At 48.5% G+C, this 12,995-nt stretch overlaps 1 protein-coding gene across 1 annotated transcript in view; it reads right to left on the bottom strand.

Moving 5' to 3' along the window:
* PTPN23 (protein tyrosine phosphatase non-receptor type 23) overlaps positions 1–12,995 on the bottom strand; it is a 599,643-nt gene that overhangs the window by 344,795 nt on the left and 241,853 nt on the right. Inside the window, exon 12 of the mRNA XM_086941008.1 lies at positions 12,846–12,925. Within this exon, the coding sequence (XP_086797134.1) occupies positions 12,846–12,925 (80 nt within the window). The remainder of the gene's footprint in view (positions 1–12,845; positions 12,926–12,995) is intronic.

Here is a 12,995-nt window from a genome sequence, read left to right as displayed (position 1 = left end):
TGGTGGCATCAGGGAATATGGCAGCCGCGTTTTCCTCGGGGTCAATGTCGTGAAGTAAAGTGAATAGTGTTCTCAAGTTGTGGGTGTGCTCCTAGTCGGATAAATCCTGATTGGTTCGGGAGGACCAGCACTGGCATAACGGGGCTGATGCGGTTAGTAATTAGTTTGGCGCAAATTTTGGCATCTAAATTTATGAGTGAGAGGGATCTGTACGGGTCAAGTTGCGTGGGAGATTTACCTGGCTTAGGCAACTATATAATGAGAGCTTCCCGCATTGTTCGGGGCAGAATACCGGTCTCACGGGCCTCCTCGAACACGTGCCTCAGCACCGGAATAATGAGATGTTTATACAATTTATAGAATTCACCCAGTAGGCCGTCAGGCCCCGGAGCATTGCCAGATTGCAATTGCATGATGGCTGAGATGATCTCATCATCATCATGGTGGGCTAGTAGGAATTCTCTTTGGCCATTTCCTAACTAAGCTATGGCGGTGTCCTCAAAGAATGATTCAAAATCTACTGGAGTGTGGTGGTGGGTGGAGTATAGACATTTATCAAATTGTTTAAACGCGGCTAAAATATCCGAGGAGTTTCCGTGTACCAGTCCGTCCTCATCTTCAATTTCTAATACCGTGTTGGTGAAAGGTGGAGGGCGGACAGAAGAGGCCAGCGCTCTACCCGGTCTCTCGCCTTCACCATACTGCCGAGCTTTGTGATATTTTCCCCTGAATTTACACTCGCGTTCTGCAGTTTCTTGATATTCGGTAAGTAGCGCTCGTAGGTGTGCCTGTAATGTGGGAGAAGGCGCGGACTGGAGATCAGACTCAGTTTGCTTGAGTTCTGCCTCTAATTTGTGGACTGTGTTTCTTATGTCTTTCAGTACCCAGCCACTTTTCGCTAGGCAGATGCCCCGTATGGTGACCTTAAAATCCTCCCATATGGTAGAGTATAGAGGGATGGAGCCAATGTTGCGAAGGAAGAAGTCCGATATTTCTTGTTCTATTTCATCCTTAAAAACAGGGTTAAGCAGTGACTGCGGATTGAGGCGCCATGCTAAATATAGAGGCTCCTCCTGCGGCGGTGTGAGAGTCAGCAATACTGGAGAATCGTCCGAATATGTGCGTGGTAAATAAGTGGTGCGTGACGCCCAAGTTGCCAATCCCCTATCGACCAGCCAGTAATCTATGCACAACCAGAAGGCGTGAACGGAGGCGTGGCAAGAGCCCTATCACGTCAATGGGTGGCGAGTACTCCAGGGGTCTGCAAGGCCATGTTCCTCCACTATGTCCCTGAGGGCTCGCTGAGCAGCTGTGTAGTGGTGTGATTGTGGGTGTGACCTATCTAGGCCAGGGTTGTGTGTGACATTAAAGTCTCCCCCCAATATCAGGTGTGTAGTGTCTACATCTTTTAACTTTCCCCACAACACCTAGAAAAACTCTGGGTCGTCCGAATTTGGGCCATAACACGACACCATGGTAATGGATTGCCCTGATAACCTGCCCAACATTATGTTATACCTCCCTTGTGGGTCTGCATAGAATCCTATGGGAGTGCGTGCTTTACCAACACAGAAGTGCCTCAGGCATATGAGGAGTAACAGGAGAAGCCCCTGTGAGCAGCCCAGCGGGCAGCGAAGGTAGGGGATGAGTTGGGGGATAAGTCTGTTTCCTGTAGCATGGCGCAGTGGATGCTGTGGCGATCCAAATAAGCAAGGATATGACAACGTTTCTGGGGATCTCCTAAGCCACGCACATTCCAAGTTATATTTGAGCGTTGTGGGATGGGTCTCTGTCATATTCGTAGTAGAAAAGATCGTAATAGGCCATATTGTGTGTAGCTATATGGAGATACAACCAGCAGTGGAATTGTGTCAAAAGCCAGAAGGCAAATGCTACTTACCAGTATGCATCTGTTCTTGGCATGTAGGGCTACTGACATTCATATCTTGTTATAACAAACTGGGGTTGCCAGGGATCGAATTTAGTTCAAGACTGCTCTTTATTTAGCAGCTCTAGGCCTTCGTTTAACAGATTCCGAAGGCTTTTGTATTAATTCATACAGTATTTTCACATTTCAAATTATTTGCATTTTTCACAAATGTCAGAGGGTTAAACAAACCTTAACAATTGAAATAGTTAAAACAGACATAAATCATATATGTTGTACTTGATAAGTGCATAAATGAAAACATTCAATACCAGTTAAACATATGTGTTAAACTCAATTATGGTGATAAAACAACTCAGTATGGTACACCTATACTTGTTTTTCTGCAAGTCATAATGTGCACAGTTAGTAAAACTAAACACAATGGACATTTCAGTTTTTATAGTTCCTGAATTTCACTTAAGTCGCCCTAATTGTGAACGTGGATTTTTCTAATCCTGTGACCACCAAGGTGTAGGTTCCCTTGGGACAGCCGAACAGCTGACCATGTAAATATATGTAAGGAAGATAACCATGCAGCTGTGACAGGCACCGGGGAGGAGGGTGGGTATATGAATGTCAGCAGCCCTATATGCCAAGAACAGATGCATACTGGTAAGTAGCATTTGCCGTTCGAGGCATGTGGGCTGCTGAGTTCATATCTTAGCATAGACTGTATAGCAGTTTCTCCTCTAGCGGTGGTTGCCTGTATCAGCTGCAGTGGTTTGAAAAAGAGTTTTAAGGACAGCCTGGCCTACAGCAGCTTGTTGCTTAGCTTGCACGTCAACACAGTAGTGTTTAGTGAAAGTGTGTATGGTAGACCATGTAGCTGCCCTACATATGTCTTCTAAGGGAATATTTCCTAGGAAAGCAATGGATGCCCCCATTTTACGCGTTGAGTGGGCTTTTGGGGGAACTGTTAAAGTGCGCTTTGCCTTTTGATAGCATATTTGAATGCATTTAACTATCCATCTGGCTATTCCTGCCTTGGAAATGGGATTACCCTTATGTTGTGGTGAAAAAGCAACAAATAGTTGCTTTGTCTTTCGGAATGATTTTGTTCTGTCAACGTAATATAACAGAGCTCTTTTAACGTCTAGTGTGTGTATTTATTTATTTATTTATTTTATTTTTGACATTTGTAGAGCGCAGCAAATACCCGCAGGCGTCTCGGCGCTAAAAATTCATCTGTTTCCTATTTGTTATCCCTTCTCACTGATCAAAGAGCCATGTCTTAAAAAAATTTCGGAATTGGTGGAGTGAGGGACTCGTCCTGATGTGCTGGGGGAGGGTATTCCAGAGTTTGGGTGCTGCCACTGAGAAGCGGCGGTCACCCCAGGACACTGTTTTTGTTCTTGGGATTACTAATTGGTGTAAGTTGGAAGAACGTAGCTGTCTGTGGGGTATGTAAGGTGTTAGTTGGTCTTTAAGAGCATGTGGTCCTTGGTTGTTGAGTGTCTTGTAGACTATACACAAGGACTTGAACTTTATTCTGTTATGGATCGGTAGCCAGTGGAACTGTCTTATCGTATCCGAAATGGGATTGAACTTAGAGGTTCCTGAAAGTAGTCGTGCTGCTGCGTTCTGAATGGACTGTAACTTTTTTATGACCTTGACCTGGGCGTTGAGGAATAGACCATTGCAATAGTCTAACGATGACAGGACTAAAGCACTAACCAGAGTTTTAATTGCCGTCTTCGGAAGAAAAGGGCGAATCTTCCTGATCATTTTCAATTTGTAATGGGCAGTGGTAGCAGCTTTGTTTGCATGGTCTAAAAAAGTGAGACCTTCATCAAAGATGATTCCCAGATTCCTGACTTTGGCTGTTGGGATGGGTGGTGTCCCAAAGGCTGCAGGCCACCAGCATGATGACCATGGTGGGAGGAGCGGTCCAAAGATGACTACCTCCGTTTTTTCTGAGTTGAGCTTAAGGCAATTTGTAGCCATCCACTCTCCTATTCCAAGCAGTCCATCTTTGAAGTTTTGTGCCACTTGTGTGTAGAGCTCTTTCAGCCACGGATTTCGGGTTTTGAAAGAAAACTGGCAATTCTATGGACTGATTGATGTGGAAAGTGGATATAACTTTTGCCATAAACTTAGGGTTTGTACGAAGCACTACTTTATTGTGGTGTATTTGCATGAAAGGTTCCTGAATAGTTAGTGCCTGTAGCTTACTCACTCCCCTGAGGGAGGTAATAGCTATTAAAAATGCCACCTTCCTTGTTAAGAACTGTAGTTCACATGAATGAAGTGGTTCGAAGGAGGGTCCCATGAGTCTGGTAAGTACTATGTTTAAGTTCCAGACTGGAGAAGGTGGATGCTTTGGAGGGATAATTCTTTTAAGTCCTTATGGACGAGTATGCTAGGTTACATCTCTGAAGATGTAGCAGGTAACAGATTACATTTTGGATGGAGGCATCTAATGGATTGATTTGGTTATTATTACAGTAAATTACAAATCTTTTCCATTTAGCTGCGTAGCATGCTCTGGTAGTGGGACGCCTTGCTTCCTTGATAATGTTCATACAGTCTGGAGGCAAGTTAAGATATCCGAACTCTAAGACCTCAGGAGCCAGATCGCTAGGTTCATCTGATTGGGATCTGGGTGCCTGATTTCTCCATGGTTCTGGGTTAGCAGTTGTGGCGAGAGGCGCAGTCTTTGGTGAGGAACCGCTGAGAGTTCTAGGAGCGTTGTGTACCGTGGCTGTCTTGCCCATGTGGGAGCAACCAGGATCATTGTGAGTGACTGTTGCCTTAGTTTGCGTGCCACTAATGGAATCATTGAGGTTGGTGGAAAAGTGTACGCAAATCTGCCTGACCAGTTCATCCATATCGCATTGCCCTGTGACAACAGGTGTGGGAACCTGGCGGTGAAGGACGGGAATTTTGAGTTTCCGTTTGTGGCAAACAGATCTATGTCTGGATGTCCCCACTTTTGGAAGAATCGTTGGAGAATTTGAGGATGAATCTCCCATTCGTGTACTTGCTGACCGTGTCGGCTTAGTAGGTCTGCTATCTGGTTGTCTATTCCTGGGAGGTGTTCTGCCAGGAGATAAATGTTTTGTGGAATTGCCCACTTCCATATGCTCTGTGCCAGGTGAGATAGTTGCAGAGAGTGTGCCCCCCCCTGTTTCTGGATGTAATACATGGCTGTCATGTTTTCCATCCGGATTAACACAGCCTTGTTGCGCAAGTATTTCTGAAAGGCTCTCATTGCTAGGAATACTGCTAGTAACTCTAAATGGTTTATATGAAGTGTCTTTTGTTTGACTGTCCAGAGACCTTGGACTGTATACTGAAGGAGATGGGCTCCCCAACCTATCAGTGATGCGTCCGCTGTTAAAACTACCTGTGGAACCGGCTCTTGGAACAGTCGCCCCTTGGAAAGGTTTTATGGGTTCCACCACTGCAGAGAGCGGTAAGCGCGACTGTCTACCAACACTAGGTCTTTTAGTTGTCCTTGAGCTTGGTTCCACTGGTGTGCTAGGCATTCCTGTAAGGGGCGCATATGAAGCAGAGTATGAGGGACGATAAATATGCAGGAGGCCATCATGCCTATAAGCTGCATGAACACTCGAGCTGGAAGGGAGTGTTGTGGCTGAACTTTTTGAATGAGAGATTGTACATTGGCTATCCTGGCTGGATTTGGATATGCCTTTGCTAGGGAGGTGTCTATTGTAGCACCCAGATATTGCTGTATGTGGGAGGGTTGCAGATGTGATTATGGGTAATTTATGGAAAATCCTAAACTGTGCAGTAGCTGGATTATCTGTGAGGTATCACTGGCACACTGCATATGAGTTGGCTTTTATGAGCCAATCGTCGAGGTAGGGGAACACATGGATGTGTTGCCTTATGAGGTGTGCTGCTACTACTGCTAGGCATTTTGTAAACACCCTTGGTGCTGTAGTTACCCTGAAGGGGAGAACTTTGAATTGATAGTGCGGACCCTCTATTGTGAACCTAAGGTATCTCCAGTGAGCCGGATGCATGGGGATGTGAAAGTATGCATCCTTGAGGTCTAACGTGGCGAGGAAGTCGCCTTGTTGGAGTAGTGGGAGTACCTGGTGTAGAGTGATCATATGGAAATGATTTGAGTATGTATTGGTTCAAAGGTCTGAGGTCTAATATTGGTCTGAGGGAGCCGTCTTTTTGGGGAATGAGGAAGTATAGAGAGTATACCCCTGTCCCTTGATGTTGTAATGGGACTGGCTCTATGGCACCCTTTTCCAGCATGGATAGCACCTCCTGTTGTAACTGCGTGATGTGTTCCTTGGACATTGGACGGTGTTTGGGCGGTATGTGGGGTGGGGTAGAAGTGAGTTCCAGGCAGTAACCATACTGGATAATTTGTCTCACCCACCTGTCTGTAGTGATAGCGTTCCAGACTGGTAGGAGTTGTGTTATTCTGCCTCCGACTGGTGTTAAATGGTCTGGAGGGAGTGTGGAAAAGTCACTGTTTTGTGGCGGTGGAGGCTCGGGTGTTATTATTACCACGTCCGCTGCCCTTGTTATTGCTCCCGCTATAACCTCCTCTATTGGAGCCTTTATTAAAGGTGCCTTGTGTAGTGCTCATGAATGATGAAGAAGTTTGGGATGGGTTGCCTCTGCCTGAGCCTCGAAAGGAGGAGCGACGAAAGGAGTTCCTAGACTGCTGAAATTGAAGTGCACCCATGGACTTAGCGGTGTCAGTATCTTTTTTCATCTTTTCTAAGATGGTATCAACCACAGGGCCAAATAAGAAATCCTGGTTAATGGGTTGATTAAGTATGGTAGATTGCACTTCATTTTTAAATCCAGAAATGCGCAGCCAGGCATGCCGGCGTAGTAATACACTAGTGTTGACAGACCTAGCCGCTGTTTCAGCTACATCAAGGGCACATTTTATGGATGCATTAGTGATGAATTTCCCTTCCTGCATTAGGTCATTTGCTTTTGCCTTAAAGGGTTCTGGTAGGTGTTGTAATAATCCCTCCAGTTGGTCATAGTGTGCTCTGTCATAGCGTGCTAGGAGAGCTTGATTATTGGCAATCCTCCAGGTACTTGCTGCCTGAGAGGCCACTCTTTTCACTGAGGCATCTAAAATTTTTTGACTCCTTGTCAGGAGGGGGAGCATCACCTGTTTGCGAATTTGCTCTTTTCCTAGCATTAGATACAACTAGGGAGTCTAGTGGTAGCTGAGACCTGATATAAGAGGGGTCTGTCTGGTGCATGCTTTAGTACTCCTTTTAGCATAGGGAGTACACATACACTCTTCTCTGATGTTGGGACGGTGTTAAATAGAAAATCCTCTTCTATAGGGTCAGTGTGCATGTGTACGCCATAACACTGAGCTGCTCTGTCCACTAGCTAGTTAAAAGCAACAGTGTTGTCAGTAGGAGATGGCTTTGTGGGGTATGGAGAGGGATCGGGTATGGGTTGTGTATAATATGTGTCATCAGGATCATTATGGTCACTCCATTTGTCATCCTGGTTTCCTTGATCGACAGGTTGTATAAAATCATTCTGAGGATCTTCACCCATGTCTTCATCCTCATCATATGCCATAGGTGTAGGAGAATATGGAACATAAGGCATGTTAGGAGTGAAAGGAGGAGGTGTGAAGTATCTTGAAGGGGATGTGGCAAAGTCTTTTTTCTTAGGAGGAACAGGAGAAGGGGCTTCAGTGTCCAGTCTTCTCTTGTTTTTATTGTAGAGTGCTATATGTCCTGTATCAGGGTGTACATACAGTCTGTCGTTCTGGGGACACTGGATCTGGATGAAAAAGTTCTTCCTCCACTGTCCGTGGCTTCGGCGCCGAGGTTTTTGGATCGGTCGCCTGCTTGTCCTTATTTTTTGTTTTCGGTTGAGTCTCGGACTCGAGGACCCTTATATGTGGAGCTTTTTTCGGCTCGACGGATTTGTTTGGGTTGAGTGTCTTTTTAGGCTGGACGTCTTTTGTATGATTGGCAGCCTTCTTTGGCTCGATGGCCTTTCTCGGCTCGACGTCTTTTTTCGGCTCGACGGCCTTCTTTGGCTCGACGACGTTTTTCAGCTCGACAACCTTCTTCGGCTCTACGGCAGTCTTCGGATCGACGACCTTTTTTGGGTCAATGCCCTTTTTCGGATCGACAACCTTCTTGGGATCGACGGTCTTCTTGGGATCTGCGACCTTCTTGGGGTCGACGGCCTTCTTCGGATCGACGACTTTCTTGGTGTCGACGCCCACTTTGGGTTGAGTGGTTTTTCTCGATGCCGAGGCCACTTTGGGAAGTGTTTTGCTCGGTCCCGGAAGGCTTGGGTGTGGTCTTCGGAGCCGAGCCGGAAGGCGGGGCTTCTGAAGCAGTGTTTCGGTCACGGCTAAGGCTTTTAGGCGATGCTTTGACCGAAACCTTGTCTGGAGGTGGAGGCGGGGTAGGGGCTTTGGTACTCACGGTTTGCACGGTGTGATCTGGTCATCGGAGTCCGACTGGTACTCTACGGTGACTATCTCCAGGTCGTCGGAGCCCTCTGCCTCTGGGAGTTCATGTTCGTCGTCTGATATGTTTTCAGGGTCTGGTGCCTGCCGCTGCATCGCTTGTCGAGCTGCTCTTCGGTTACGTATAGTTTTCTTCCACCGGAACAGAGCACAAGCTGGACAGTGTTCTTCGTTGTGCTCCGGAGATAGGCACACCTGTTGCATACCTTATGCTGGTCACTGTGTGGAAAATTAGATGCATACTGTGGGCATCTTTTAAACTGGGTCCTTTCCATCGGCAGGAGGCCCACGTGGCGTCGAAGAGGCCCGCGTCGATGACCAGAGAGAAAATGGAAGTGTTGTCGAGGGATACCGAGCGGAAACAATACCGTCGAATTTAGTAGGTTTTGGCTATAGAAAGTTGGAAAACTTTGGTCCCGAAGTTGGAGCTGTCGAAGTGCATCCGAACCCAATGGCGGAAAAAAACAATCTGAAGATGGAGAAGATGCCCATGCGCACTGTAGTCCAGGGGAGGAGTCACCTATCTCGTGATACTTCGAAGACTCTTCCAAGACAACAAGGTGCAAACATCCGGACCCAAAACTAGGCGGCGATCTATGCTAAGATATGAATTCAGCAGCCCACATGCCTTGAACCAAAAGTAACATAGAAATCAATCCCTGATCCCTCCCTCCTCCCAAAACAGCAACCCCAACCTGCTGTGCTGTGCAACCCCCCCACCCCGACAATCCCATAAATCCCAGTCCCAACCGGGGACAGAAAGAAAACATTGCAACCACGTTGCACAAACTCATGTGGAGGGTTCACCTGGTGGGTGGCGGCCAGAGGGCAAACCAGGTACTCCTCGCAGTGGCGAGGGCATTCGGGCTAAGAATCTTCGGTCCATTTAGGCAGTTTAAATAGTAGGGTTCAAAGGCCTAAGCAGGCCTGAACTAGTAGAAGGTTCACAGTGCAGGGGTCAGTGCAAGGATGCAAGGCTAGGCTCGGGATCCGCCGACTCACACCTGGCCCGAGGATTGCAAGCCTAAGCTCCATGGTATGGGCTCCTACGGTGATAAGGTTTGTATCTTTGTAGCAGGGGAGTCAAGTCCATCATCTTCAGCTTGCGTGTGGCCTTCGCCATTTCAGATAGGAGCCTGATAATCTGTCAAGTGGGCGTGTCCAGTCGAAAGAAGGATCTAACAGCGTGTTACAGTAAGGACAGTTATTCAATGTCCGATGCACCTCTGTTCTCTTCCTCCTGTCTCATAGGAGAGAGGCGCCCTCCAGATGATTTGGGTAAAGTCTTGATGAAGTCCTGAGCATGTTGCGGATTTCTAAAGAAGTGCTGCGTCCCTTGGGCTGTGATCTTCAAGCGGGCCGGGAACAGCATAGAATAGGGGATGCAGAGTTGCTGAAGTTTCCTTTTAACCAGAAGAAATTTACACCTCTGCTCCTGTACAGCCATGGTAAAGTCCGGATATATGAAGATCTCCGACCCATCATGATTGAGGCATCCTTTCTCTCTGGATAAGCGGAGGACAGTGTCTCTATCGCGCTAGTTTAGCATTTTAGCTATTATAGGATGAGGGGGAGTACCAGGGGGAGGACGACTTGCCAGCGAACAATGTGCCCTTTCGGGCATGAAGAATTCATCTCTGCCAAACAGTGTTATGAGTAATCGTTCCATGTAGGCCTCCATTTTCCCGGTTGCAGTAGACTCCGGTATCCCCAAAATGCGGAGGTTGTTTCTCCTTGAGCGCGATTCCAGCTTCTCGTTCTTGGCGTCTATCACCCTCAGCACTTTATCCATTTCAAAGTGTACGAGTATTTGTGGCTGTGGTCGTGTCCTCCAGGTCTGATATCCACCTCTCCGCTTGAGTCAATCGGTCATCGTGTTTTTCCACCCTATACGTGAGGCCATCCATTCTGGCTGAGATAGAGTCCATTTTGAATTCGATGGAAGTCAGACTTGACTGCATTGCAAGCAGCAGTTCCTTTAAGTCCGCTGTTGATGTGGTCGCAGTTTCAGCCTGCTCATCGTCTGGTTCCGTCTGGGATCAAGGAGTCTTCCTGGTATCAAAGGTGAGCTTCGGCTGCCTGTTATACGGCTTCCCCATCGTGGTCAGGCGTGAGGATCTGCGATTTAGTGGGGTGTCGGGGGGATCCGTGTCTTCTACTCTTGGCGCGCTTCTGTGGGCACAGGATAGGTGGCTTCTTGTGCGTGTCTTGTCTGTGCAGCAGGTGGGTACATCTGGTTCCTCACGCCCTGCGCCATGGGCTGCCACCCAGCGCGTTCGCCCCTCCTGGCCTCCGGCGGCAGACGCTATGTATAGGATGCACTCCCCAAAGGGCGTGGGAGCTCTGTCACCTCTGAAGCTCCCAGTGCCTAAGCGGATCCCAATGAAGCTCGTCAACACGGGGTTACACCTCCTTACAAGGAGTGCAGGTGCGCAGAGCTGCCACACCAGGGAGGCCCAGTTATGTGCACGTGCGAGTCGGCAGGTCGTAGGTTGGGGCCTTTCAACTCGAGGGTCGGGCCAGGTGGTTAGCGCAATGTGGCTGGAATCCAGCAGGCTCCGTTGCTAGGCCCGAGCCCCCCACAGTGTCAGCTCCGTGGAGAGGATGCCCGCCGCCGCGCTCTTCACCCGGCAGTAGCAGTCTCAGAGGGCGGACATTATCACACCAGGCTCAGTAGATGGCAGCTGCGGGAGGGGACTGTAGGCTGCAGAGAGTTCAATCGGGGGCACAATCCCCAGGAGTGGGCACAGTGAAAGATTTAAGGCTGTATGTCTTCACAGGCCGGCAGGTTATGGGATCAGGCTCCCGCGTGCTGAGGACAGATCTCTCGGCCGCCGTCGATCAAGGGAGAGCCGGCGGGCCGCGCCACCAGGTCCACACTCCCCGCAGCATCCAGTAGCCGCCCCCTCGCACGCAGCGCAGATCCAGCTGCTACAGGCGGACGGGAGCTCGCCGGGCCCAGTGAGCAGCAACGACTTGAGGGAGCAGCCGGCCGCAGAGGCAGGCTCTCACGCACGGGCCTCGCAGCTTGGATCCCCCCGCAGCTCACCTCCACCGCGGCGGCCAGGTCACCAGATCAGCGTCTATCCTCCAGGATAGTAGGGGACGACCTCCGCTCCGCCGCCCACCCCACACAGCAGGCAGTCCCAGAGCCGCCGGGCAGCCCGCGGTGGAGCAGCCGAGCAGGCCGGAGGACCGCAGGGCCAGTCCCGGCCCGACAAGGGGGGAGCAGTTCACCTCGGCCACCACTCAGGGGTCGGCAGGCTCCAGCTCGGCAGCAGGTCCTGGGCAGGGTGTCGATCATTAGCAGCAGTGTTCGCCGGGGCAGCCCCTCCTCAGGCAGTCCGCCCTGCCGCCATCTTTGGAGCTGCAAGCTCAGGGTCCATCGCTGCGGAATCTGCGCCTCCAAGTAGGAAAAGGCAGTTTTTTTGGGCCCAGGCAGTCTCTGTGGCGCTTCCTGTGCATATGTGGCCGGCTGTGCGGGGTTAGAATGGCGGGATGGCCAGGATATTAAATGGATTGGAGCCTGGACAGCAAGAGCCTCACAGGAGTGCCGCCATCTTGCTTGGCGCCCTCTAGCGCCCCCCCCCCCCCCCCCCCCCCCCCCCTAGAACAAGCTATCCTTTCATTTAGGGACCTCTACATCTCTTTCACAGATCCAAAACTCCCTTAAGACCGGGCTATTCAACTGGACCCTGACAGCGCCTGAATACACTCAGGGGTGACGAAAAGCGCTCTACAAATCTACTGATTTATTGATTGAAATCAGAGTGATAGAATTTCAGCAATGGCTTGAGAGACAACAGAAAGCATGCAAGGTTTCAGCATTCGATTGCACACAAATTTGACGTTATGTCTTTATGTGGTAAAAGACCACTCAATCACGTGCAATATTTTTATATGGTGTGAAATGGGGCACTTGATCTATAGTAAAACTGTCTTGATGGGAATGCTGATGAGCATTCTGATGCTATATTCCAAACACCTTTTATGTTACGCAAGGCAAACATATATTCATGTTATCACTGAATATAACCCACAGGCTGAATAACGGGATGTGTTGTATAAATGGAAAACAGGCTGTGGAAGTAAAATCGTCAGATTCCAACGACCGATGGAGCAAGGCTACAGAATGCAATAGCTCAAAAGAGAAAATACATCCTGCCTGGGTAGAGATGGGTGGATCTTAAAGAAGTGAAAAATTTCAACAGTTTAAAACAAAGTATTACTGTGACTAATATGATTTACAAGCTATGCCCACTGGATAAAGGTATTCCAAACACCATTACTCTCACGTCAAAGTACACAGATGTGTTCACGCATCAACACAGATTTCCTCATTCTTTCACAACTGAAAACTATTTAGGGAAAAATATAGTTTCTTTAATATAAATACATTTCTCAGGTTGCAGAATCCCTCAATCGGGTGAAACATTATTGCAATTACACTGCTGCTGTTACCTTTTACTGCCTGAAGAGTATCCAGTCCAGGGACTGCTTCATGATAGATAAAATCATTGTCCTTTTTGGCAGAATTAAACCTAAAATCAAAGATACTACTATAAGTGCATGAAAACAATACATCTCTTGTCACAGTATGACTCCATCACT

Source organism: Lissotriton vulgaris, chromosome 10 (assembly GCF_964263255.1).
Source record: "Lissotriton vulgaris chromosome 10, aLisVul1.2, whole genome shotgun sequence".
Classification (NCBI taxonomy): domain Eukaryota; kingdom Metazoa; phylum Chordata; class Amphibia; order Caudata; family Salamandridae; genus Lissotriton; species Lissotriton vulgaris.
This window is presented reverse-complemented; position numbering and strand designations above follow the sequence as displayed.